At 40.0% G+C, this 27,535-nt stretch overlaps 1 protein-coding gene across 7 annotated transcripts in view; it reads left to right on the forward strand.

The window, feature by feature from the left end:
* Positions 1-26,787, forward strand: part of LOC112576804 (dynein heavy chain 5, axonemal-like) — an 80,192-nt gene extending 53,405 nt beyond the window's left edge. For 2 of the 7 annotated variants that reach the window (XM_025259548.1, XM_025259551.1), the window contains 24 exons: positions 949-1,012; positions 1,786-2,039; positions 2,319-2,469; positions 2,787-2,951; positions 6,626-6,852; positions 7,049-7,167; positions 8,194-8,645; positions 9,112-9,327; positions 11,650-11,787; positions 12,010-12,137; positions 13,349-13,517; positions 15,924-16,079; positions 16,579-16,917; positions 17,501-17,605; positions 18,219-18,472; positions 18,823-19,013; positions 21,465-21,586; positions 21,770-22,091; positions 22,623-22,849; positions 22,975-23,247; positions 23,554-23,816; positions 24,650-25,019; positions 25,607-25,759; positions 26,006-26,389. In XM_025259548.1, the coding sequence (XP_025115333.1) occupies positions 949-1,012; positions 1,786-2,039; positions 2,319-2,469; positions 2,787-2,951; positions 6,626-6,852; positions 7,049-7,167; positions 8,194-8,645; positions 9,112-9,327; positions 11,650-11,787; positions 12,010-12,137; positions 13,349-13,517; positions 15,924-16,079; positions 16,579-16,917; positions 17,501-17,605; positions 18,219-18,472; positions 18,823-19,013; positions 21,465-21,586; positions 21,770-22,091; positions 22,623-22,849; positions 22,975-23,247; positions 23,554-23,816; positions 24,650-25,019; positions 25,607-25,759; positions 26,006-26,389 (5,242 nt within the window). Of the gene's footprint in view, positions 1-948; positions 1,013-1,785; positions 2,040-2,318; positions 2,470-2,786; positions 2,952-6,625; positions 6,853-7,048; positions 7,168-8,193; positions 8,646-9,111; positions 9,328-11,649; positions 11,788-12,009; positions 12,138-13,348; positions 13,518-15,923; positions 16,080-16,578; positions 16,918-17,500; positions 17,606-18,218; positions 18,473-18,822; positions 19,014-21,464; positions 21,587-21,769; positions 22,092-22,622; positions 22,850-22,974; positions 23,248-23,553; positions 23,817-24,649; positions 25,020-25,606 lie in introns of those variants that run through there. The other 5 variants (XM_025259546.1, XM_025259547.1, XM_025259545.1 and 2 more) reach the window with 5 other exon arrangements.
* The last annotated feature ends 748 nt before the right edge of the window (positions 26,788-27,535 follow it).

Genomic DNA, 27,535 nt, shown 5'->3' on the forward strand with positions numbered 1-27,535 from the left:
TGTCACCAGTGGACACCCCCTACCCCGCCCTGTGTGGTCATTGTCTCCCCAAGTGGCTCAGGCAATTGAATAATTTCTGGTGTAACAATAGGTCCAGCAGCCATGCAGCAGCCACATGTGGACAGTTCAAGGTTGGCTATTACCTACGCAGGGACAGCTTTTCTGCTGGGCTGTTTCTGAGGTAGAGCAGCATAAGTGTGCTACTGGCAGAAAAGCTGATAATGAACTTCCATTGGTACATGGAATTTCTGCACATTACATCAGAGAGACAAGAGGAAAAACACACCCATAAGCTAAAAAGATAGCTGTGGGACATAGTGGGATTGGCAAAGGTCTGCCAGCCAGGCTTTAGTTTGAGAAGAAATCTAATAACAAATGCGACAGGCAAGTTAGAAGGATAGTAAATGCAAGCATGGCCTTGAGACCAGCTTCCAAGTATCAAGCTGTGAATTGTGATGTCAGGACCCCCAGCTGGCAGGTGGCTTAATACAAGGGGAAATTTGTTCACATAAGTAAAAGGCAATTATAGTTTCGAGAAACTGAAGTTCATGCTAATACTAAATTCTCTTTTGCTTTTTTAATATCTGGAAATACTTGTATTCTTTTGTTCATGCACACATGCTATTAGAACTTTTATTAAAGTTTATTTTATTTTTATCATTTTAATTAAGCTTACAGATGCATTATGTGTTAGAAATCTCTTGTTGACTATATTCTTCTAATTGGCATGATATTATGACAAGCACATCATTCCCAGTCTGTAATGTAATTTATCTTTTACCACCTCAAAGGGTGTGCATATAGCTGGAGGATTGTATTGGCTGTGCTGAATATGTTACTCTATTCATGCTTCCTTGCAAACAGTGTGCTAATAGCAACTTCTAACTTTGTAAAATTTATGGCAAAATGAATACTATATATATATATCAAATTTAAACATATTTTCAGGGATGCACGAGAACCAGAAGGGGAAGAGGAGGTAGATGCGGAGACGCCTAAAATATATGAGAGTGTATGTCTTTTCTTGTGCACTTGTTTCTCCAGACTTTTAAAAATGTGTATTTAGGATTGTATCTATGAACTACATGTTCGACAGCACCAGACTTGTTATTTGGTCCTCAATCTTTGTGTTTTCTGTATTTGGTTTTATTCTTCATTTAGTACAGTTGTTTATTCTTTTATCGTTCATATGTTATTTGTTTGTTGTCCTGTCCCTAAGAGTATTCTCCTTAGGAGTGTGAGTATGCACTTAACAAATTTTGCATTTACTATATTATTAAATAGAACACTTTTTCTTGCCAAAGACATGAATAGCAAGGATGTATGTAGAATATGTTAGAGCCGGAGGAAGTTTCCATGTTCCACTATCAACCTGATGAGGAAAACCAGATATGAACTATCATATTGACAGGTTGAAAATCTCAAGCTCTCTTTATGTGATCATTTTATTGGCTGGAGGTGGGGAGAGAAAAAGTGACTAAACAACAAAGTTATTGGAAGTATATCACTAATATTAAGAAATTTGGTGCTGTCTATCCTCAACATTTTTCCGCATGTTGGTTCTCAAAGGGCTCAGACCTGACAACTTACCACATTTGCAAAAGGCTAAATGTACATTTTGGAAAACCACTTGAAATCTAGCTTATGTGCAGTGATGATTTAAAGATTTATAAATGTGTTTGAAAATAATAATCATCTTACAGGGTAGACACTAAGACCTGTAAGATTTTTTTCCAGAGTTATAATCTGTATTGCTCCCTTATTTTACCATTTGTTTCACAACAGATTGGCTCATTTCAAATTCTTGAGAATCGACTTTTATTCTACCAACAACAGTATAATCAAATTATTCGAGGCAGTGCCTTGGATTTGGTGTTCTTCACGGATGCTATGATTCATCTGGTGAAAATCTCACGCATAATACGTACACCAAAAGGTCATGCTCTGCTTGTTGGTGTGGGGGGCTCTGGCAAACAGTCTTTAAGTCGCCTTGCTTCATTTATAGCTGGATATAAATCATTCCAGATTACTCTTACCAGGTCTGCTATTTAACAGTATTGACTGTTAAAATCATACTTTTTCTTCAGGGTTTAATCACATGTTAGATTAATTTGCTTCAGGGCTTAATCACGTTAGATTATTTTGATCCACCATAGACCTCTATCTCTTTTTTTCTTTTCCAAGATGCTAAGTGTATATTTTTTATGTACGCTAATGCTTCATGACTTTTGCTCCTAATTAGCAAGGGTTACACTGCTTTGGAAAAATAAAAGTAAACATGAAAAACTAACTGCTTATGTTTCATTCTTTATTTGAAGATCCTACAACATAAACAATCTACTGGATGACTTAAAATACCTTTATCGAACTGCTGGTGAAGGCAAAGGCATCACATTCATTTTCACAGACAATGAAGTCAAAGATGAAAGCTTCTTGGAGTATCTAAACAACATGCTATCTTCTGGTGTTGTAAGTGTTTTAATTTGTTTGGTTTAATATCTTCAACTTTGAGGTAATCTCCTTCAGCCAGTTTGTTGTGATTGGAACAGCTGACGGTTTTATTTTCCTTGGTGTGCCTACACATAAAACTGTACATTGTAGAAAGACTTTCGGTCATTCAAGATTATTTTTGTTCTTCAATTAGAAGACTGTTAAAAGTTTGTGAGTACATAATATATCGCTGCTTATATCGTATTTAGACACATCTCAAACACACTGTTCACTGACTCTGCAGCCAATACAATGTGGGATTCTTTACCTTTCTTTATCATTTTCATGTAACACAGGTTCCAAACCTGTTTGCCCGAGATGAAAGGGATGAGATCCTTGGTAATTTGGCGTTTCTGATGAAGAAAACATTTCCAAAACAGCCACCAACACAAGAGAACCTTCAAGAATTCTTCTTCTTTTTAACACGCCAGAATCTCCATGTAGTTCTGTGCTTTTCACCAGTGAGTGGCATTTTCTTTTTCATTTGGCAAACTGGACCTTAGGATTGTCAATCAGAATGATGCTCATGGTAGGCCAGTAGGAGGAAAATTCCCCATGTTTTTCATTAAGGTGACCAGACGTCCCGCTTTAGGCGGGACAGTCCCGCTTTTGACCTCGTGTCCCGCCTGAATATCGGGCGGAACGCCCAATGTCCCGCTTTCTAGCTTTCTGGCAAGTCCATCAAATGTCCCGGTTGTCTTTAAAAATCACTATTTTCGGCGTTTTTTGACGGTGACAACACCATCATCGGCACGTGTCCCGCTTTCGCCCTCGAAACGTCTGGTCACCTTATTTTCATGCTTGTGAAGGTGAAAGGTGGTGGAGGAAGACAAGTGAATTCCATCTTCTATATGCGCTGTCCTGTATGTGGTAAAGCACTGCATTCCACGTGCCTTATCCTGTATACGGTAAACCAATGCTACATGCCGTGTCTTATATCTAGTGAACCACTGAAGGCCACATGGCCTCTTCTGTGTCACAAACTATTGTAGGTCACATGCCCTCCTAATTAAATAATGAATCATTGTAGGTCCCATTCGCTTCTAAATATGATGAATCATTGTAGGTCACATGCCATGTCCTGTGTGTGGTGAACCACTGTAGCCAGCATGTTGCATTCTGTATGTGATGAACTACTGTAGACCATATGCCTGGTTCATCCTATTTGTGGTATGCCATTGTAGGCCACTTTTATTATAGTAATAAACATATGATTTATATCACGCATGATTAAGCTTATGAAGGAGCGTGTTCACTGCACTGGAAACAAGAACAATACATGGACAGAATACAAAGGGTGAAAAGTTAAACAACTGTATTAACAAATAATAAAAGATGCAAAGAGGAATCAGGTAACAAGCAGTAAGGATTGTGAGTTTCATGAATAAGACTTTTTTGGCATGCCCTGATCGGCTAATTTAAAAGGCCATGTAGTTGCCGCTACCACTATTTTCTCTTTTTTTTTTTGCATCAACATGGAAGGAAAGTGGTCAACACAGACATCATAAAATGGAGAAGTGGGTTCACCTAATATTGTATCCACCTTTTTCATAATTTTTGAAGATTGTAGTATATTTTTCAATCACTTGAGATAGGCTTGCAAAAGCCTGTAACATTTTTATGTCCTGATTGGCTAGTTTAAAAGTCCATGTTGACTTTGCTACCGCCAATTTTTGTATTAGCATTGAATAGAAGCAGTCAACATAGACAATACATTTTTCACTTAAATTCTAGGCAAGGAAAAATGGCCTCACTGCCTTAGGAAATTTTGGGAAAGATAAAGGACTTTCCACGATGAAAGCACTGGCAAGGGCACAATGCCTATGTGTTTGGGACCAGGCCAATCCATTTGCTGTAGCTCACCTGGAGAGGATATGGGTGCTTCCAAGTGTATAACACTCAATGTTAGTACCATGGATATATGCCACAGAAGAGACAACATGCTGGATCGGTCAACGCCCAGATCAACAATGACTGTGCTCCATATTGGCAGGTTCCAGTGTGGGGACAGCCAAAAATGTGCTACTGGAACCAAAGATGGAGCAGATTTTTAACTGTTGCATCCCTATAGAAAAGCATCTTCAATAATACCACAACTTCATTGACTTTAAAAAGGCATTTGACAGAGTCTGGCATGAGGGGCTGTGGCATGTGATGTGAAAATTCCACATCGAGGAAGGTCTCATTCAAGTCACTGAAGTGCTATGTAATAGCTCAATGAGTGCAGTCCTGCTGGACAACCAAATAAAAGCTTACTTTTGCACCACAGTAGATGTGCATCAAGGATGTTTCCTATCACTGGTGCTGTGTTCTTGGAGAACAATATGCTGGAAAACCTCCACTTCTATTTCAATTGTTGGAGCGCCAATCTGCAACCAACACTTTGTAGGTGACATAGATCTGTTAGCAGGCACTAACAAAGAACTGCAGGACCTTACCAACAGACTGACAGAGAGTTTGAACACATAGAGACCAGCACTTAGAAAAGCAAAGTTATGATCAGTGGCAATGGCAAAGCAGTTTATGAATGAGGTACAGCTCAAAGAGGTAAGCAGCTTTAAATACTTTGGAGCGGCAGCTCCATGCCAGATATCTGGATCAGGATGGCAACAGCAACAGTGGCATAGCCGTAAGATCAGGTTCACTACCAAGTACAATCTGCATAATCCCTAGAGGTATTGATTCTTAGTAGTATCCTGCTCTTTGTTCCTGTAACCCGGCACAACACTTTGTCGAAGACTATCCTTCAAGATACCTTGGAGGGTAGTTAACACTGCAGTGGCCAGAGAACTAGCTTATGGACTGTTTGTTCTGTACAAAACCTGCTCATTATGGCCCAAAATAGGAAAGAGTAACAGGCTGTGTCAGCTGCCACGTCTATCCATGTGCTCATCCCAACGACAGGTGATGGTTAAGATATGATTGACTGAAAAAGACAAGCTAGTCAATTGACGAGAAAAGTGAAAGAAAAGGTTAGAAGAACTAGGATTATATGGATCGTTGTTAGGACTAATGCTGATGAAAGAGACATGTTTTTAGTGTTCATAAAGGATTCAGTGGTTAGTAGGTGGTGGATATGGAAGGAGAGAGAGAGTTCCACTGTTTTGAAGCACACTAAAAATTCTGTGACCATATGTTTCTGTTCTGGTGACAGGGATAGCATATAGTCATGAGATGAAGAGTGGAGTTGTCTGGGATGTAGTGTAAGAGAAGTTCTGAGAAGTAGTCAAGACAGGAGCCTGCAATGAAATTAAAACTAAAACTAGACATGCAACAGAGTTCTGTACTTTCTAGAGTTTATGAATAAAGCATGCAAGGCAGCGTGCAAGCAAGGAGCTACAGTAATCAATCCTTGATAAAATAAACACACAGACTAAAGTGTTATAAGTGCATGTAGAATGTGGCAGAAGATACTGATCTTACATAGCTCAATAATAGCCAGATTGACAAACATCTATAACATACTTTGTCCTATATCTGATGAACCTTTGATGGCTACATGCTGTCTCATGAACCCATGTCCTCCCCCCCCCCCCAACCGTGATTAAGTCAAATTACATCTATATGTGGTGAACCACTGGCATTTACAGTAACCACTAGGCGGCCATCATATTGTCTGATGTGTGGTGAACCACAGACACTTCACTACTCCAGTGACAACACAGCCAAATGCCATCTTATATATATATAGTGAGCCACTAAGTTCACCACACCTATCATCATGAGAGTTTTACCTTTACTGGTACCTAACCATTATCAGTTTTTACAAATTAAATGTTTCTTTTCAAAAAAAAGTTGGTGAAATTGAACCTAGTCAAGGAGATTCTTAGTCTTTATTTCTGAGTTTGGCATATTTTTGAATAATAGTAAATGGGAATGATGATTATAAGCTACCATATCTGCTCATTTTATTATCCAAGCAAGGCAAGAAAGGAGTTATTAAGTCATTCGAATAGTGTGATAAAAGTTGAATGCAGCTATTAAGACAATGTATTAAAAAATTTACTGGTGAAGTCTGTACCATAGCCACTCTAATTCTTTGTCCTACCCATTCTAAGCAGTTATGTACTGACAGAAATTTCACTCAAAGTGGTTTGATCATTGTCATTTCTGTTGCATTTCCTGGTCTCTCCAGGTGGGTGAGAAATTCCGACAGAGATCCCTTAAGTTTCCTGGCCTTATCTCTGGCTGCACCATTGACTGGTTTCAGCGTTGGCCTAAAGATGCTCTGATCGCAGTGGCTGACTACTTCCTGTCTGAATTCAAAATTGTGGCCTCAGACAAGATAAGACAAGAAATTATCTATACCATGGGGTCTACCCATGATGGTGTTGCTCAAGGTTGTGCAGAGTATTTTCAAAGGTCATCTTTTCCTGTCTTTTTTATCTGATGATGTTAAGTGTGCATGGAACTACCATAATTCATGTTTTCAATATATAGGGATTTGCTGTTGTTAGTTTTCAGAGGTAAGATAACTAGCAGAAGTATCTAGTTTCTTCATTTCTTTTTCAAATGCTCTTCATGGGACAGTAATCATAAGATATTTGTTCTGTAACAGGTATCGACGCACAACACATGTCACTCCAAAGTCTTACTTGTCCTTCTTGGAGGGTTACAAGACTGTCTACAGTGCCAAGAAAAAAACGATTGGTGCTTTGGCTAGTAACATGAAAACAGGTTGAATATTTTGTTCATGCTATGACTTGTTTACCATAAATATAAAATATATATTTACACTTGTTTCCAGTCAGTCCTTTTTCCACCTTAAATTATTTACTTTAGGGATGGGCCAGTCATGTTAGAACACAGCACAAGAGATTTTGTTCGTAGACAGATTTTATTAGCTCCACAATGTAGATGGCTATGCAAGAACTCACTTCTTCATCAAAGTCATTGTTCATCTTTGTACAGTAATAAAATCCTCATGCAAAACATAGATGGCGTAGCAGGACCTAAGGATGCTGTCTCACAAAAATTAATTTAATGAAACAAAGATTTCCAAAAATAGCAACAGGCTTCATATCCCCCTAACCATGGAATTCTCAAAATTACCTTCTTCCTTCCCCTTTTGTCATCTATTTGTTACTTACCTCACTCTATACACGCTCTGTGATGAGCAATCCAGCCTTGACCAGTAGAAGACTTCCCAGCCATCACTTCCACCACAATCTTGTCTGGAGCTGTGGAGCTGAAAAATGCATTACACAGTCATCGGGCAGTTAACCATACTGCACAGAGTCATGCTATCACAAAGAGCATATGTATGCATGTGTTTATGACCAAGCCTGTGTTAGTGCATGTCTTAGTTCCCTTTTTTTATCCTAGAAACAAGACACTCCAAAATCCCAAATCAGACCCTGCCTGAAATGCTACAGCTTAAAAATTTAGGTCAGTCAGGGTGAAACTGGGAAGTCCTAGGGTATTTTAATGGGTGCATTATATAAATAGCAAGCAGCATTGAGAGAGAGAGAAAAATAGGGTTACAGTTGACTTGAGTCAAACACCAAAAGAATATATCACAGTATAATTGTAGACATGATCACACACTGCCAGTCTGCCGGAGTGTTACACATTCTTCAGATATTTGTGATGGATTAGCCTTAAAATTATTTCCTATAGGTTTTCTCAGGCATTTTGTTTATTTTTTTAAATAATGCACTTGGAGATATTGACTGACCTCAGTAAGACTGTTGCTTCTGACAGGCTTACAAAAACTGGAGGAGGCATCTCAGTCAATTAGGTTGTTGAGCTTGGAACTGGTGGAGAAGGAGAAAGAGCTGGAGGTAGCTTCCTTCAAAGCAGAGGAGGTTTTAAAAGTGGTTGCCTCAAAGGCAGAGGCTGCTCAAAAGGTGAAGAGACAAGTGCTGAAGGTAAAAGACAAGGCCCAAGCCATAGTAGAGGGCATTAATGCGGACAAAGTTGTGGCTGAGGCAAAGCTGGAGGCAGCTCGCCCAGCCCTGGAAGAGGCTGAGGCAGCACTGAACACCATCAAGCCTGCAGACATTGCCACTGTCAGGAAGCTGGGAAAGCCCCCACATCTCATCATGCGTATCATGGACTGTGTGCTTATTCTCTTTCGCCAAAGGATGGATCCAGTTAAGGTGGATCCACATAAACCACAGTTTCTCAAACCTTCCTGGTCTTCCTCCTTGAAGGTATTATTATTAACTAAATTACACTTAGCTGCTGATGCTTCGTGACAGTTGATGTAGTGGGCAGTTGCATTTTCTCCTACAAACAGTTGTTAGAATATGTGATGCTTGAATTATTGAATAAATTAGATTAATACCCTCTCTTAGTTCATCATGAACTTCATATATCAGTAACACTGTGTATAAAACAGCAAGTCTATTGCTACATTTGTTACTCAGTTTTCGCAATGTTACTTTCCCTGTATACTCTTTAGGCACTTCAGCCATTGTCTTTTTAATTAGAGAAAGTGGATGTGATGGAAGTAATGAACAGATTTATTGTGCAATTTTATTTAATTACTGTAATTAGAAACATTTGTTTTACTCTGCGGTGTGCAATTCAAGTTGTAAGACATGGAAAGTCATGCATACCTCAGTTTTAATGGGTTTGAAATGCACAGACTTGCCAGTTTCAATCTGTTTTAAACAGCTTATGTCACAGGGTGGCTTCTTGGCTACTCTGATGGACTTTGCCAAGGACACCATTAACGATGAAGTGGTGGAGCTGCTTGAGCCATACTTTTCTTCAGATGACTATGTCCTTGAGCAAGCCAAAAAGGTCTGTGGTAATGTTGCTGGTTTGTTGTCCTGGACAAAGGCTATGGCTGGCTTTTTTATCATCAACAAGGAGGTGCTGCCTCTGAAGGTACAGAGATCAAATGCCAGAGCCAGCTGACTCCATTTCTAAGCAAAATCCATTTATATGCACCCTTCATATCTGATTCCAGTCCTTTTGCCTTCAGTAGACCAAAGATTTCATAAAGAGTATATATCTAATAAACCTGTTAATTTCTGTTTAGAAAAACATAAAATAGAGGACAATTAATTTACTTTGAAGAAAGAAAAAAACCTACTGATAATTAGTTTAGTTTCGTCCTTGTTATTCCTCGAGGAGCATAGGGCCGCACAACACCTCGCCAATGGACCTGGTTTTGGGCAGCCCCCCACCCTTCAGTTGGGCCCACGTGGTTCCGATGTCCTTTGCCTCACTTTCTACTGTTCTTTTCCAAGTCTGCTTTGGTCTCCTTGCTCTCCTCTTCCCCTGAGGATTCCAGTCAAGTGCCTATTTGGAAATAGTGTCAGGTTGTTTGAGCAGGGTGTGTCCTATCCAGCCCCATTTGGGCTTTTTGATGTCTTTGCTAGTGGCATTCTGGTTGGTTTTTTACCCCAGGCTGTTGTTGGAGATCTTTTCAGGCCATCTTATTCCTAGAATATGGCTCAGGCATTGGTTGGTAAAGGTCTGGAGCTTAATTGTTGTTAATGGTGTTTGTCACTAATTTTGAGAACCATACAGTAGGACTGCCTTCATACTGGTGTTGAAGATGCAGGTCTTACTGCGGAAGAATAATTCTCGGGAGTTCCAGTTGGCGAATATAGGCTGTAGAAAGCATGCCTGGCCTTGTTGATACGGCTTTTCGTGTCATGGTCCGCTCCACCCCCCTTGTTGACAATGCTACTCAGATATGTGAAGCGATCTGTTTCCAGGATGTTATCTCTTTGAAGTTGGATTGGGAGTTCCTGCTTGATGTTGATTCTCATCGCTTTGGTCTTCTTTCTGTTGACCTTTAAACCAGTCTTCTCTGCTTCCTCTGCTAGCTTACTGCTTACTCAGTTTGGTTTGTGCATGCTGCTGCCAATGAGATATAGGAGTAATGTCATCAGCAAAGTCCAGGTCCTCTATCTGTTTGGTGAAAGTTCACTGGATACCAGTGTTCTTGTCTTACACATAATCCAGTCTATGACCATCAGGAAGATTGTTGGTGATAATATGCAATCCTGTCTTACACTGGTCTTCATTACGAAAGGTTTAGTTAGTTTGCCATTGTGAATAACTTGGCAGAACAAGTCTTTGTACAACCCTTGAATGATCTTTATGAGCTTAGGTGGAGTGCCATAGTAGATCATCAGCCTTCAGATGGCGTCCCTGTCTAGACTGTTGAATGCTTTCTCGAAGTCCACAAAAGTTATATAGAGGACTGCCACTCAATAGACAGCTCAATGATGATACAGAGGGTGGCAATGTGGTCAGTGCATGATCTATCCTGGCAAAACCCTGTTTGTTCTGGCCTCAGTCTCTTGTCTAGTGCTTTCTTCACTCTCTCTGGAACTACCCTTGATAGGACTTTACAGGGGATGGACAGCAATATGAACCCCATCAATTGTTGCACTGAGAGATAAACTACTAGATAAACAAATTATAATGTGCCCACTTAGAATGAAGCAAAACATTAACATCATGGTAGGGTAAAAGATAAAAATACTTTTACATTATTTTGAATAATTATTATTCTTTAACCATTATATTGTCTTCCTTTCATTGTTACACAAGATAGGCCAGTTGTCTAGGCGAGCACAACAATAGGAGCACTGTTTCTAATAGGAAGCTGTTGTTTATTTATTCCTTCAGTAGAGTACTGATATGATGATACAATTTCAGGAACTCATCTCTTTACAAGACCACATGAATCTTAGCACAATGTTTAATAAACACAAAGTTAATGAGACGATGGGTGACGACTATCACTATAGGTTTGAACTTGCTTCAATCAAGGAATCTGAAGAAATGCTCCCCAAATCTGCAAACATGACCATTCACTTCCTCCCCATTAAACCTTGAAAACGTCTCACCCCACTATCTCTAGTGTCACATGGCCTCCTTTATTCCCCGAGCATGTCGTCACCTGATCACGTTGGCCTTGATCAGCAGCACTGATTAGGTTCACCAGCTGGTCTTGTTGAATGTTGAAGGGCAGGTTGTTTTATTAAAGCTATTTACTGAATCCTATGACGGTAATTGGAATCAGGTGATAAAAGTCTTGGAGATCAAGACTATCCAATAATGTCTGTTACATTAACACCTAATCAACAATTTGTATAATCTGTATACAGGTGTTGCAGATAAAACTATACACATATTGATTAAGCCTTCTAACTGAATTATTTTATTTCAATTTTCATTTGTGAGTAGGCAAACTTAGCGATTCAGGAAGCACGGCTAACGGTTGCTATGACAAGTCTGGGTAAGGCTCAGCATATCCTTAATGCGAAGGAGAACGAACTTGCTTTGGTCCAGGCTGACTTTGAAAAGGCCATAAGTGAAAAGCAGGTATATAAAGTCAAAATTTTGACAGTCTTTTTTTCTGAATTCAGAACTCATGACTTGTTATAAGCATGATAGAGCATATGGGAGGTTTTGATCTTTGTTGCATAAAGGTGAGAATTAAAGCAACTATAGTATTACTTCTACATTGCTTGTGGAGTAGCATTTAACTGTTTTCTTTTGAAAGATAAAATGCACTTGAAAAAAGTGATGGCAATCTGTTACAAGGTGTTGATATCAAATGCTGAGAATTGCCGCAACAAAATGAGTACTGCAACAACTCTTATCAATGGTTTGTCTGGTGAGAAAATCCGATGGACGACACAAAGCAAGGAGTTTAAAGAACAGATTAGAAGGTAATGTAGCATAATTGGACTGATCCACTTCCCATTAGCTAGTCGCAGCTTCTACAAGCCATAGAATTTATCACTCCATGCCTCCATGCCTCTGTTTCCAAGGAAGAGGATGTAAGTTCCTAGGGAGAATTTTCAGCTTAAACATTTAAATCAAGATAAAAATTGTGTTACACTTATCTAGTACACAACAGTATATTATCAAGACTTGGGTCCACAAAACCCTATTCTTTTCCACAAACATACTGTTTGGTGTGTTGTTCAGCTCTGATTCAAGTGGTATCTCTGTCTTGTGTGCTCTGTTTCACAATTTGGTATTGATGTGCAGTGGATTATACTGGTTTCATTCACCCCAATAATACAGTTTATATTATTCATTTTGAAACACACACCTTCCCATGTTCATGCTGTTTCACACATTCAAAGAGGTATATAAACTATGTGGATTTAGTTATATTACTTACATATGCTCCTCGTCCCTGTTTGCCCAGTTTCTCGTATCTGCAGACCTATGGTGGTATAGGGAGGAACACCTGAATGGACAGGCAGGAAAACATAAAGATCGTGGGTTCTCATTGAAGGCTTTAAATAATTGTACTCAGAATGAGTGACCTTGTAATTTAGTGACCCTATTGTGATAACCTTATCAGCTACCCTACATATGCAGGATTCATGGCAAGTTATTAAGAAATTGATTACAAAAGTAAAGGGTCTCATAGCATGAGCCTTTAGGAGTAGTGAATGTGGTTCAGCATGTCTAGGGCTTGGCATATAGAGTGTGAAATCTTTTTACCATTTTTACTTTCCATGATAAAGTAAAACAGCATTTGGGGTATATAGTGGGAGTTTTCACCCACAGGACCAGCAGGCTTCAAGCTAGCCTGTACTGCACAAACCGCTACACTGTGCTGCCACCCCACATTTTTTAAATATACCTTTATATTTGGTCCTGTTGCTTCCTTATGTAGGTGAACAATAATACTGTTGCATATTCTGTGACATCTGTACTGTAATATTTGTTATTCTGGGTCCAGGTGGAAGAAGCGTGACACGGGAAATAATAATGGCCTATTGAGGGCTGCTAGATTTTGCTGGCATTGAGGGTCAGAGATGCATGCCATAAAATAGCCACAGCATACACTGTTTTGAACATGGTGTCAATCTACTACAGCTGTGACAAATGAGACCAGATGGAGTTTGTCGTGCTATTTCAGGCTTGTTGGTGATGTGCTTATGTGCACTGGTTTCCTTTCTTATCTGGGTCCTTTCAATCAAGACTTTCGTCTACAACTGCAGAAAAACTGGATGAAGGAAATGAGGCATCGTGACATTCCTTTTACAGAATCACTTGTCATTGCGGAGATGCTTATTGAACCAACCACCGTAAGTTGGTTACAGATTTTTTAGTTTTTGGTTTATTTTCATGCATTCATATGCAAATGATTATGAAGCATGTGGTCTTGCTTTGTAAAAAGCATTTTAACTTGTCAACCATCAATGTAGCCAGTCATCAATTGCTCTCTCACACACACACACACACCCTTACACACACAAAACACGCACACACATGCACACAAAAATAGCATCTTCATGTAGATCTATACTTAATATATCATACCATAATCTGCCTGGTTTGGGGCATCAAAGGCAGTATTACTGATGTATTATGATGACATATTAAAAACTGATAATTTGTCTGTACCACATCACATTAAAGATTAGCCCAAGTGCAATTTTTTATGATTGGGTTAAATAAAATAATAATCCCAAAATATAACCATTAAACACCACCTCCCCCCAGTTAACTCCAACCAACTACTGTCTCTTGCTTAAACAATGCTAAACATTCTGGCCAAGGATGGTTATCAATTCAGCAGATGGTCAAAGCCAGAGAGTGTTACACGAATATACATGAAACATGCAATCAGTATTTTAAATCTTTCCATCAACACACAAAGTAGACCCAATAGTCAATTACAAATGTAGCACTCTAGTAGTGTAGAAAGTTATTTTTTTGTTTTTTGTAGAGGGTAGAGATCGAACGTCTACCAGGACTATCCCTTCCCATGCAAGCTGTGTACGTAATAGCCAACCTGGAACTGTCCCGCTAGTGTCTACTGGACCTGTTGTTATACCCAAAGTCGCCAAACTGACTTGGGAAAGTCATGACCAGACAATGCGGGATGGAGATTGTATACACATCTTTAGGATAATAATATTCAGGACATTTTATGAGCAAGCGGGACATGCGGTCAAAGGCGGGACTGTTCTGCCTTCTTCGGGACGTCTGGTCACCTAACACTTCACCAGGAAGTCTGGCCTTGGACTCTGGGGGGATAGGGGCCACAGGGCAGAGTAAGGCTGAGGCTACGTAAACTGACCATGGGAAAAGGTGGAGGATAGTTTCTGGAACGCTCGATAGGGATGAGATAAATAGTGTACCTTTACAGTTGAGGAAATCTTTTTGAGTTTGGAAGTGAGAGTGGAGAGAAGGCAGGCCATCTGCCAAGTAAAGCTCTGAAAAAAACTCTACAGTTAGGCTGCACATTTCATCTTTGTTGTGCTCTTGGTCAACTAGCTACCCCTATCAGCCATCAGGGACAGACATGTTGGTTACACAAAAATAAAAATCAGTCAGAATCTAACCAGGATCTAGTAACACTCTGTGTATGTATATATAGGTGATGCAACTGTTCAACAGTTCTGTTTATTTGACTTCTTGTCTCAGGAGAGGGCCTTCCAACTCAAGGTCACAATGTTTTTACAATACTTACTGTTTGGTCGATAACCCAATTCTTTTGATACGTGAACACTAGTAAAATGGAAATGAAGGAAAAAAGTTGTCTCTCACTTATGTTTCGTGAGAATCATGATGCCCAAGCTTGTACTACCACAATCTCTGACACTTTTATAGCATTTGCTAAGGGTGCTATGTGTTTTTTTGTTGGTCACTTGTTACAATTAGTGACTAGACTAGAAAGGATATGGCATAGCCATAAGATAAGGTTCACTACCAAGTACAAGCTGCACAAATCCCTGGTAGTACTGATCCTGCTCTACAGATGTGACACATAGGCTCTGCTCCCAGAAACAGAAAGGAGAATCCAGGCATTTTAGAACAAGTGCCTTCTCATAAAGAGAACATAGAATCAATGACTTTGTATGAAATAAGATTGTCACACTCTTAGGACATCAGGAACCTCTACTTTCAACATTCAAGCGATGTAAGCTGATCTTCTTTGGCACGACACCTGAGGGTAGCCACCTTGAAGGGTAATCGACCAGAGAAAGAACTGGCTTACAAATGTCAAAGACTGGACTGGTCGTTTTGTACAGGACCTGCTTACTATTGCCCAAAATAGGCAAGAGTGACAGACCCTGACAGCTGCCGCTTCTATTTATGCCCCCCTCAACAACAGGTGCTGGTCAAAGGACTGATTGACTGACTAACTGTTACAATTTTTCAGATTGCTGAAGCTTGGGCAAGGAGAAAAGGGTGCATGACTTGTGGGCTGGTGTGTATCATGCAGTCTTTGCTGGTAGTCAACACTTGTGGGCTGGTGTGCTCGCTTACTCCCATGCCATAAAGATATCTGCTCTTTTGCCCTCCTGACAGTCCTTTCCTCTGTTTTTCTTGTACCTCTCTGACTTTTACCGTTACACACTAGATCCTTACCTTTCTTCCTTCTCTCCCCCTCCTCATCATCTCCCACCGCTCATATATTGTCTCTAGTTTAAAGTTATGTTATATTCTAATCTCCATCTTCTTTCAACATGTTTTGTTTGTAGGTTGCTGAATGGACTTTGGAGGGACTCCCTAGTGATGAACTGTCCACACAGAATGCCATCATTGTGACACAGGCTTCACGCTATCCACTGCTTATTGATCCCCAGGGTCAGGGGAAGGTGTGGATTAAGAATCATGAGGAGAAAAACAAGATGAAGGTAAAAACCATTATTTCTCCTGCTGTGTCTTCACTGAAATAAAAGGTCATCATGCAGTCTTATGGTCATTGGTTAGGGAGATATTAGAGACCACCTCTTATCTCAGAGCCAAATTTTGCTCATCTTACTCTGTCTTACCTTCCTAAATCCTCTAAGGAGTCAGGTACCAATTCCACAACTGAGTCAACTGGGGGAAAGGAGAGTGTACTACCTCACTTGGATACCGAACCAAATAATGTCCACACATTTGGGTTAGTTGTTGCTGCTCAAATCACTTGGCAATCTACTTCTTCTGCAGTGGAGTACCTTAAAGCTTGTTCTTTTAGCTTGAGCAGAATGATTTTTTAAATAGCAAAACAATTGTTGTTTGTTAGCAATAGTCATGAAATCTGCCTTTTTTATTTATAATGATAAGAGCAAAATGTTACCAGTCATTGTTACATTTTCACAAAATGCATTTTATCACAAAAACTATGACATTTTCTTTGCGGATGTCCAGGTCACAAGCTTAAATCATAAATATTTCCGTAACCATTTGGAAGATGCCCTTTCTTCGGGCCTCCCGCTCCTGATTGAAGACATAGGAGAGGAGTTGGACCCAGCCCTAGACAATGTTTTGGAGAAGAACTTCATTAAAATGGGGTCATCTTACAAAGTGCAAGTTGGCGACAAAGAGGTGCATTTGATGAAGAGTTTTACTTTGTACATCACCACTAAGTTGCCAAACCCCATTTACACTCCTGAAATTTCTGCTAGAACGTCTGTCATTGATTTCACTGTCACTGTCAAAGGCTTGGAAGACCAGCTCCTGGGAAGAGTCATTCTGAAGGAAAAAGCAGTAAGTGTCTTTTTTTATGTTTCTTTTCTCTGAACAGTTAAAACCCATTGTTCATAGAAATTCCATCCATATTTATTTTTTGTTTGGATTCCATTGGTCTCTGTTTAGACGGGAGTGTATATGTGCATTTGTTTATATGCAAAGATATAGTTAACTCAGTTGTTGCTTTATACAAGAAATAAATTTCAAGGTATGTAACAGCGTCAAAGTCATGTGTTGTGCATGGTAGTGCATGTCGTGAGTTAAATCTGGCTGGTGATCTTGTAGATTCCAGCTGTCCACTGCTGTTTGATCTACAGACAATATTCTGAGTATTGAATGATCTATTCAGATTTCAACAAAGATAAAATAATGACTTTATGAGCTTATAAACATCTTGGTTTGTGACAAGGTGATATCTGCCTGAACAATAACCCTAGGCTGAACTTTCAAAGGATTTATGTTTTTGTTTTTTTTCTGCTTACTGTTTTGTATATTTTTATGTGGATGTGTGCAACAGAGAGGAACTTTTAAAATTATTATCATGCTTATCCATAATTATCCAAACAGTAAAGCAGCAAAAAATTAACATTTCTTTGTCTAGGAACTGGAGAGAGAGCGAGTAGAGCTGGTTGAGGAAGTGATGGCCAACAAGAAGAAAATGAAAGAGTTAGAGGACAACCTCTTATTCCGACTTACATCAACAAAGGTCTTTATTTGTGACCCTTAAAGTTCTCCAGCTACATCCTACCCATTAATGAAGACCATATCAACTGCAAGCACATAAAAAATTCTAAAATCTCTATTCATTTCATTAATTAATGCAATGCCTCAAACTCAAAATAACAAAAATAAAAATGGTTTTGGGGAAATTAAATCTACTTTATACCATGAACGCTCAAAGCAAATTCATTGATTTGTTGGAACTGGCATCATCCCATTTTTGTTATCTACCTCTTCAACCCGCCAGCAGCACACCACACCATTCCTCCACCTCTTTTTCCTTTGATCTTCTCAGCACAAATTTACTGTTGGCTAACTGTAAGCGTGGTGATATTGGGTAACTCTGATGGTGTTTGTATGTATATATTTGAATGTGTGTGTATATTTGTAAGCAGAAATTCTGACTTGATCAAGTGGTGTTTAGGTTTTGCAGAACTATTGACTGTGACCTGCCCTCTGCAAGCATGATCTATAGATACTACAGATTAGGACCTTTTTAAGTCAGTAATAATTTCAGTGTTGACCCGTGTTGTTATTAAAATATTTTTCAGCTGTGAATACATAGCACAACTGGTATTTCTGCTGATTCTTTCCTACAGGGCAGCTTAGTGGACGATGAGGATCTCATTAATGTTTTGGCTATTACCAAAACAACTGCCCAGCATGTCCACCAGAAACTTGAATATGCAGCAGAGACCGCAGAAAAGATCAGCTCCACCCGAGAAGAGTACCGCCCTGTGGCCACCAGGGGCAGTATCCTATACTTCCTGATCGTGGAGATGAGTTTTGTCAACTGCATGTATCAGACCTCTTTGTACCAATTCCTGGAAATTTTTGACCAGTCCTTGAAAAAGTAAACCCTGCTTCCAATACAAAATATATTGGGTTGTCAGAAAAGTCACCATGCGTTATGCAATAGATGGTGCTAGTTCATTTTTTGAAGTGCTAGAGTCATTCAGATCTATGTAGTTGTATGTCTTTTAACAACTGACAATTCTAGCTTCATTCTAAAAAATAAATTGAGCAATTTGGTTGAGTTTGGAGGTTTTGCAACAAGTTTAAAATGGAAGACCAGCTGTGCATTTTATACCAGTTCTGTAGAAGTTAGGATCTTGCAAGATCCTTCTACACACTTTTTGTTTGTGAAGAGCTAGAGATGGTAGTTTATAAGCATGTGCTTGCATTTGTTTCATTTCTTTGCAGTTCTCAGAAATCACCCGCTACACAAAAGCGCATTTCAAACATCATTGACTATATGATGTTCAAGGTGTTCAATTATGCTGTTCAGGGGCTGTATGAGGCAGACAAGCTGACCTTCACCCTGCTTTTAGCTCTGAAAATTGACTTGCAGTCTAAGAAAGTAAAGAAGGAGGAATTTGATGTTCTTATCAAAGGTAGAATAAACATGACAAATGCATGTGCAATGTTTTAAAGTTTTAAACTTCCCTACTTGCCAAAGCAGATTACTGGGGGGTTTTTTTGGTAAGAAAAACTTTTTTAAAACATTGTGAGGCTTTGCATAGGGCAGGGATGCCCAACCTACGGCCCGCGGGCCATATCCGGCCCGCGAAACTTCTGCCCACAGTGCTGGAAATCAGCATGTGCATGTTAGTAATAAAAAAGACCTAAAAAAACTAAAAAAAGGGAAGAAGAAGTATTTGTCCCTACGTAGGCGTCTCTCAATCTTTTTTTCGATGGACGAACATTTTGATTCAGTGCTCCGACTTGGTTTCTCTACGATGCAGCCGGACATTCAGAAGTTGGCTTCGGGTAAACAACTTCAAATATCCCACTAATTACTACATAATTAATGGTAAGTACAACATGTTTCCACTAAAAATGGTATCTGCTCTATTTTTTTTTTTTTTTTTTTATTTTTGCGGTGAAGCGGCCCGTGACACGCATGTCGGAAATGCGTATGGCCCGCAGGCCGAGAAAGGTTGGGCATCACTGGCATAGGGAATTCTTGTGTGTGCTGTGAGGCAAAAGAATCTATAAGACAGCATTATTCTGACCTCAAATGAACATATATTCCTTTATACAGCAAGAATCGAGTGTCATTGGTTCAGATATTGTCTCTGGCACACTCTTCTTTCTGACAGTTTAGAGGAGTAGCTGTTGCTCCATGATACAGCCTTAGTTACTGACTGGGCACAAAACATGAGACTCCCCTCCCCCAACCTCACAGAAAGAACTTATTGCACTCCTAAGAATTAAAAAAACAGGTGTGTGAAACAGTTAAGTGTTTTGGGGGGGAATTTGTTCAACTTTGAAAATTACATCTCTTCTTATAAATCTGGTTGTTTTAGACCCTCTTCCAAGAAGTTGACATGAAAAATTCAACAAGTAAAAAGGAAACAATCATAACAGTGTCCTTGCTAACCACATCTTCTAGGCATATACCTTCTCATTGTGATCAGTAATAGTAATGACACGCTCTTGTAGATTGTACGTTTGAAATGTTCTCACAACTGTTTGACTTTCTTTGTCTTACTAGAACACGTCAGGGGACTCGACCAATAGTTCTCTCACAGTATGGTTACTTTTTTAGTGAAGATTATTTAGTCTTACAAATAGAAGTCCATTTAAAATAGAGGCTGTGTTTTCTTTGAAAGTAGGTTTTTGCTGCACTGAACAACACTACAAAAAAGTTTGAGCACAAAAAAAAAGTGCTGTAGGACTAAAGTTTAACTATATTTATTAGTACGCTTTTGGTCACAAAATTCTTAAAATTGAGAACTGGAATGTTACATCAGTCATTAATTTATCATTTATATGTTGTCAGGGAATATGATAGTTAAGGGATGTCAGGGAAATGTGTAAAAAGTCTGGAAATGAGAACATTTTTATGAACCATAAGAAAACATGTAAAATATAAAAGACCTCATTAAGGTTGCTTTGAAATTTTCGTATATATAACCAATGCGTCAGTCCCTGATGGCTGATGGCTACGTAGGGATGGGCTGGTCGTACAGGAACACAACAAAGATGGCAATTGCATCATAACTGTAGATTTTATTCAGAGTCTCACTCAGCAGCTTGCCTGCCGTCTCTCCACTCTCACTTCCAAAATCAAAAAGCCTCTCTCAACTGTAAAGTTACACTATTATTCTATCCCTGTCAAACTTTCCAGAACCATCCACCCCTTTTCCCACACTCTCGTCACGACCTTTATCAGCCCCCCCCCCCGTGGTCACTCCCCATCTCGCCCTGTCTGGTCATGGTCTCCCCAAGTGGCTCAGGCAACTTCGTAACAATAGGTCTAGTAGCCAGTAGCCACGGGTGGGCAGTTCAAGGCTGGCTATTACATATGCAGCCAGCGTGAGAAAGGGACAGTTATGGGAGCTATTTGACCCCTACCTTCTACAAAGAAAGACATAATTAGTACACTACTAGAGTCAGGGCCGTGCTTAGGGGCAGGCGGACGAGGCATCTGCCTAGGGCCCCGCGCTTCAAGGGGCCCCGCGCTTTTGATTGTAACCTATTGACGAACGTTACAAATAAATTAATCGTAGGCTTATGTTGTAATGTGTATGCAGCGTGCTGTCAATGATAAAAGACGAGATATCCCTGAGGAAAAAAGTGACTTTAGATCCCAACTAAAACCGTGTGATCGTGGCGTGAGGGCCCCGCACATGCCCTTTGCCCCGCGGGGGCTAAGAACGGGCCTGACTAGAGTGCTACATATAATTACTGGTTTTCCAAAGTCAATATTTTTTATTATATTTTGGAAGGTTTTCTAGATTGTTCTGAGAAAAGGTAAGCATGTCTGCAAAGCCTGTGTATTCTACAGACTTTCCTGATCTGTATCTGTAGCAGTAAATAATTTTTTTCTCATGTTTCAGGTGGGGCAGCCCTGGACCTTAAAAGTGCGCCCCCCAAAACTTCTAAATGGATCACTGATCTAACCTGGCTGAATCTTGTAGGGCTGAGTGGTCTGCACGAGTTCTCTGGCATTATTTCCCAGGTTTTGCATTAAGGACAAATTCAGCGTTCTTATCAAAGAATTTTACAGAATTAATCTGAATTGACGATATTCATGAAGTCTCCCTTTTGTCATATGATCTCCAGTTTTGTTTGTTTTTTATTTTTGGTCTCATTAATTTTATTGCAGTGGCATGATGAAGTTATTTTTTCCCTGTGCATCTAGATTTCAGGCAATGAAAAGCAGTGGAAGCAATGGTTTGACAAGGATGCTCCAGAACAGGAGGTGATACCTGATGGCTATGATGTGTCTCTGGACATATTCCGACGGCTCCTTTTAATTCGCTGTTGGTGCCCAGACCGCACATTACCACAAGCCAAGAACTACATTGCTGATGCTCTAGGCCCCACTTTTGCAGAAGGAATCGTACTCAACATGGAAAATGTGTGGCAAGAAAGTATACCACAAACACCATTGGTGGGTCTTTTGTCAATGGGATCAGACCCCACAAACAGCATAGAGGCTCTTGCCAAAAAGCACTCTTTAGGTAACATTTACCATAACTTGCTTTTTTTTCATATGTCCTATATGTTTTTGTTTAAAGAACAATTAATTAAGGTCTTAGTGCAGTGTGTGTCCAAGTTGTGGCTAGTGAGCATGAGCTTAACGCCAGCAACAAATCTTAAATAAACACATTAATAGACAATTTTTTTTCTTTTTTTCCGTTGGCTAGTTCAGGCTGCAGTGCCAGCAAAGCATGAAAAAGCATCTTTTAGTAAACTGGGTAAAACTTTAAGGGTGAAAATTTGTAAGTGGAAGAGAAGGTCACATGAAAGTAATGCCTTTGGGTGTCACCTTGACAGGTGTAAATGTAATTCTTCCAAATGCTTTACACTTGAGGTGTTATGTCTTTTATGCCTTATTTTGCATGCTTATTTTACAACCACTGAACACTATTAAAGTTGATGCAAATGAATAGAAAAAAAGAGTGAATGTTAAAAGGTTTTTTTTTTACTTGCAAGGGATAGTAGCGACTTCAAAAGAGTGACGGGATGTGCTTTCTGTTTTTGGACACCAGAATGCCGAGCTATCTCCATGGGTCAGGGTCAGGAAGTGCATGCCCGAAAAATGATGCAGCTTTACATGGTCAGTGGGGGCTGGTTGCTGCTGCAGAACTGTCACCTGTCCCTTGACTATGTGTCAGAGGCCATGGAAACAATTCTAGATGCACATCACATTCACGATTCTTTCCGACTGTGGGTCACTACAGAAGGCACTCCAAAGTTTCCAATCAGCTTTCTTCAGGTAGGCATCAATGTCTAAGATTCTTTTGTTTCAAATCTTGAGAAAACTTGACAAGAATTTTAAGATGAATAGTCTTCTTAAAGAGGGCTGCATATTAAAGTGAAAATTTTTTTGTAATTATGCAGAGTTCTATCAAGTTTACCTGTGAGCCACCCCAGGGTGTGAAGGCGGGGCTTCTGAGAACTTATGGTGGCATCACCCAGGAAATGCTGGACTACACCAACCTGCCTCAGTGGCTTCCAATGCTGTATGGTATTGGCTTCCTGCACACTGTGGTACAAGAACGGCGAAAGTTTGGTCCTCTCGGCTGGAATATCCCCTATGAGTTTAATACATCTGACTACAATGCCAGTGTGCAGTTTGTGCAAACCCACCTCGATGACATGGACATTAAAAAGGTTAGTCTCAGTTAAGGGTTCAGATGACACATATTGAGGTGGTTGAGCCCAGTTTAGGGTGAGAGTCTAGGTGACATACTTTGAGGTGGTTGATCCTAGTTAGGAGTGGGTATTTAAATCATATGGACATCCAGGAGGTTGGTCTGAGATTCAAGTGGGTGTCGGGATGACCTCAACATCTGGAATGCTGGTCTGTCATGGATGGTATCTAGGCTGCTTAGACATCTGATTAGGTCCTAACTAGCTAAGGCTGAAGAATCATTTGTTAAGGTAAGCTCATTCAGTGGTGCAATGTCTTCTTATCAGGGGGTCAATTGGATCTGTGTGCGCTACATGTTAGGGGAGATCCAGTATGGAGGTCGTGTGACTGATGACTTCGACAAGCGTCTGCTGAATACTTACTGCCGAGTGTGGTTTGGAGAGGACCTGTTTAAACCAACTTTTAATTTCTACAAGGGCTATATCATTCCACCGGCCAGGATTTGTCAAGACTATCTGCTTTATATCAATTCACTGCCTGCTTCGGACAAACCCGAGATCTTTGGTCTACATTCCAATGCTGATATTACGTAAGTTACATCCTTGTAGCAGATATTTCTTAAATTATGTCACGAGAAAAAAAATATTGGCATTGAATTGTAGAAAAGGATGTGTTTGTGCACAAGTATAATACTATAAATGTTTCATCAGTATCTATACTTTCTTTTTGTGCTGTTATTTCTTACCATGAAACACCTCATTATATAAAAGGGCTGGATGCTTTGTCGTGACATACTCCTTTTTGAACACACTTTCATTTATTTCATTCAAAATACACGTCATTACAAAACATACTGGTCCTCGGTACCTCTCTGAACTCACTCCGATCAATACGCCTGCACTACTTCTTCGCTCATCTTCTGACACAGCTTCATCAAGTCCCACTAAGACGAATGGACAGAGGTTTTCCCCTACCGTCCCATCAACTTAGAACAGATTATCCGTCAGCCTTCGTCACTATATTCTCTTACCACCTTTAAGTCTAAACTTAAGACACCGCTTTTCACAACAGTGACTTTACTGCGACCCTGTCCGAAACATTAACATACCGAACGTGTGTCTGTATTTCGTGTATGAGCGAGTATTTCTGTTGTCTAAGTGAGTGTTCTGTTATATGTGGAAATGGGTGCGTGGTTGTTAGTGATTCAGTTTCATTCAGTATCATTTCTGTAAAGCGCTTTGGATAAATCGTTGGAAAAGCGCTATATAAATGTTCATAATTATTACATACATAGCTGCATACATGTGAAATACTCTAACTTGCTGACTTCGTGTAAAACACCGGCTCATCCCTCTACTCGTCTACTTATATCAGAGAAGTGTCTTGGTTCTGCATAAAAAGAATGATTACATATGCGTTTAGGTACCAGACCAAGACTTCTGAGGCTGTTCTTACTTCCATCCTGAACATTCAGCCCAAGGACTCAGGGGGCATGGGGGGTGAGACACGTGAGTCAGTGGTGTATAACATGTGCACAGACATGGAGGGGAAGCTGCCACCACCCTATGTCTCCCATGAAGTTGTGGCGTGCCTGAAGAGGATGGGCATCCTGCAGCCTATGAACATCTTCCTGCGGCAAGAGATAGATCGCATGAACAAGGTGATCAAAACTGTAAGTGCCACTCTCAAGGACCTGAAGCTGGCAATTGATGGTACTATCATCATGAGTGAAAACCTGACGGATGCCCTGGACAGTATCTATGATGCTCGCATCCCTAGCATCTGGCTCAGGGTAAGTGAGAGGCTTACACTTCTGGTTTTTAGTGTGGGGTTGTAAAATGAGGCTTAGTTTCTGCACTGCACAGTTGAAGTGGAATGCTTGTCCGAGTGAATTGTACATACTGAGCTGCAGCACCTCACAATTCTTCCGTATGTCTTGTGGCCATAACAGGTTTTTAGTTTTGAGATTAAGTTCTCAAAAGTAATGTATAATGGTAAATTTTTAATTGGTAAATTTCCCCGTTGGATAAGGTTATAGTGTTCTCACAGTAATTGTGTCTTTGTCAGAAGATTCCGGGTAGAATAGTTACTTGCCGCTGTAGTTAATGAATTTTATTTAAAGTATGTGGAAAAAGGTGTATGAATTTGGCGCTCTACATTGTTTGAAATTTAACAAAATAAAGGAAAGCAATTTTTGTCAGCTTTGCTTAAAAACACTGAACACACACGTACATTGCTTTAAGGAGTGCATGGAAAATATTCTTAATGTTCCATTAAGCCTAAATTATTTGAATAGGAAATAAGATATCTAAGAATATCATTTAATATCTGAGAAGCACAAAGTTAAACAGTGTTCCTTTTTATGTATTGCTACCACAGATGTCCTGGGAATCAAGTACCTTGGGCTTCTGGTTCACAGAACTGATTGACCGCAATTTACAGTTTTGCACCTGGTGTTTCAAAGGCCGCCCCAAGATTTTCTGGATGACGGGGTTCTTCAATCCACAGGGCTTCCTTACAGCAATGAGACAGGTTGGCATGTCTCAGAGCTAATGTGCATCTTAGTACTTGTTAAATCTCTCGTTTGACTGAAGTGGATCCGTGGTATTGAATGCATAGTAAATTTTGATGTCAGTTAACATATCCTCAGATAGAATATTTTATTAGCGGTTAACCCATCTCCTAAAAACGGGTTGAAGTTTTCTGTGACAACATTTACAATGAAGTTTCACGTGACCATCGAAGGAGGCTCTTCCAGCGTGCCTGTTTGATGTGCAGGAGGTGACTCGCGCTCACAAAGGCTGGGCGCTAGACAACGTAATTCTGCAGAACCAAGTCACCAAGATGATGAAAGACGAAGTCCGCACTGAACCGGTGGAGGGCGTGTACGTTTATGGCCTGTACTTGGAAGGGGCCGGCTGGGACCGCCGCTACTCCAAGCTGGTAGAGTCCCGCAACAAAATTCTCTCTGAGATCATGCCCGTCATCCACATCTTTGCCAATAACACGGCCTCTAGCGAGTCCAGTCATTACGTGTGCCCCATCTACAAGAAGCCGCGCCGTACTGATCTGACCTTCGTGGCCACCGTCACCCTCAGGTCCTCACAGCACTCAGACCGCTGGATCCTTCGTGGCGTCGCTTTGCTGTGCGACATCAAGTGATTCAAGAGTCTTCACGCTTCAGGACAAGTCTTGTTTTCGTTTACCTGACAAAAGTTGTTTTTTGTTCGTTTTACGAAATTCTTGACGCATTAATTATCGTACTTTCATACTGTCCTCCTAACTTTAGCTGTATGCGGAAACATGACTAGGTATATATTTAAATTCAATGTGTATAATATTGAAGATTTACACGTCTACATAACAAAGTGATAGGATAGTTCAGAACAATCACAGACCATATTTATATTAGCTCTAGCATGAAAACTGGCTAAGTATTAACTTACATTATCTGACAAACTCACATTCTCTAGATTGATAATATTCGTAGCGTCCCCATAATTCTGAAAGCATTTTACTTGTATTTACGATTTTCTGCGTTAATAAAGAAATGTTAATAATGTTGCTGTGTGGAGGTTTACTGCATGCTGCTGGTGTTATAAGGAATCAAATGAACGTCTTCACTCAGGTTTAGATTCTTTTTCCGCAGTCTTTCGTCTGCGCGTACACACACACACACCGCCTAACGCAAGTTCGCTATGAATTAAGGGCGAAGCAAATGCGATGCCGTTGGTGGTTCGTCTTGGGACGCTTTTTATACGGGTCTTCCAGTACGCTTAAACCAAGGTGTATATACGTATATAGGTGGGAAAACTATGGGAGGGGAAATCACTATAGTTTTAGCCTTAAATTATATCAAATGTTTCTAGAGGCTGAAATAGTGACATTTTCAATCTTTAGGTTTGAAATACTTATTTTGATGAGGAAATAATAATGTTCATAACGACAGAAATGACACCTTTTTCAACTCCCGTCGCTGAATTAAGGAGCTTTACTGGACACGTGACTATCATTATGGTATATAACCGTCACGTCTGTAGTCAGATGTCTGTTTGTGCGTTGTTTCGGGTGGATTACTCGTCGATCTCCTTAATCACCTACGGCACAAACTAGAGGGCTCAGAATAATGCTACTCGTATTGTCCTCCGCAGTCAAAAAAAAACACATGGTATACATGGTATACATTCCCCTCTGAAAGCTTTTAACTGGCTGGCAGTTTCAGTTAGCATTGATTACAAGATCGCCAAATTGTAGCATTGTTTTCACGGCCTCGCCCTCACCATACCTGTCTGAGCTACTGACACCTTA

The sequence above is a fragment of the Pomacea canaliculata genome, linkage group LG12, assembly GCF_003073045.1.
Source record: "Pomacea canaliculata isolate SZHN2017 linkage group LG12, ASM307304v1, whole genome shotgun sequence".
Classification (NCBI taxonomy): Eukaryota; Metazoa; Mollusca; class Gastropoda; order Architaenioglossa; family Ampullariidae; genus Pomacea; species Pomacea canaliculata.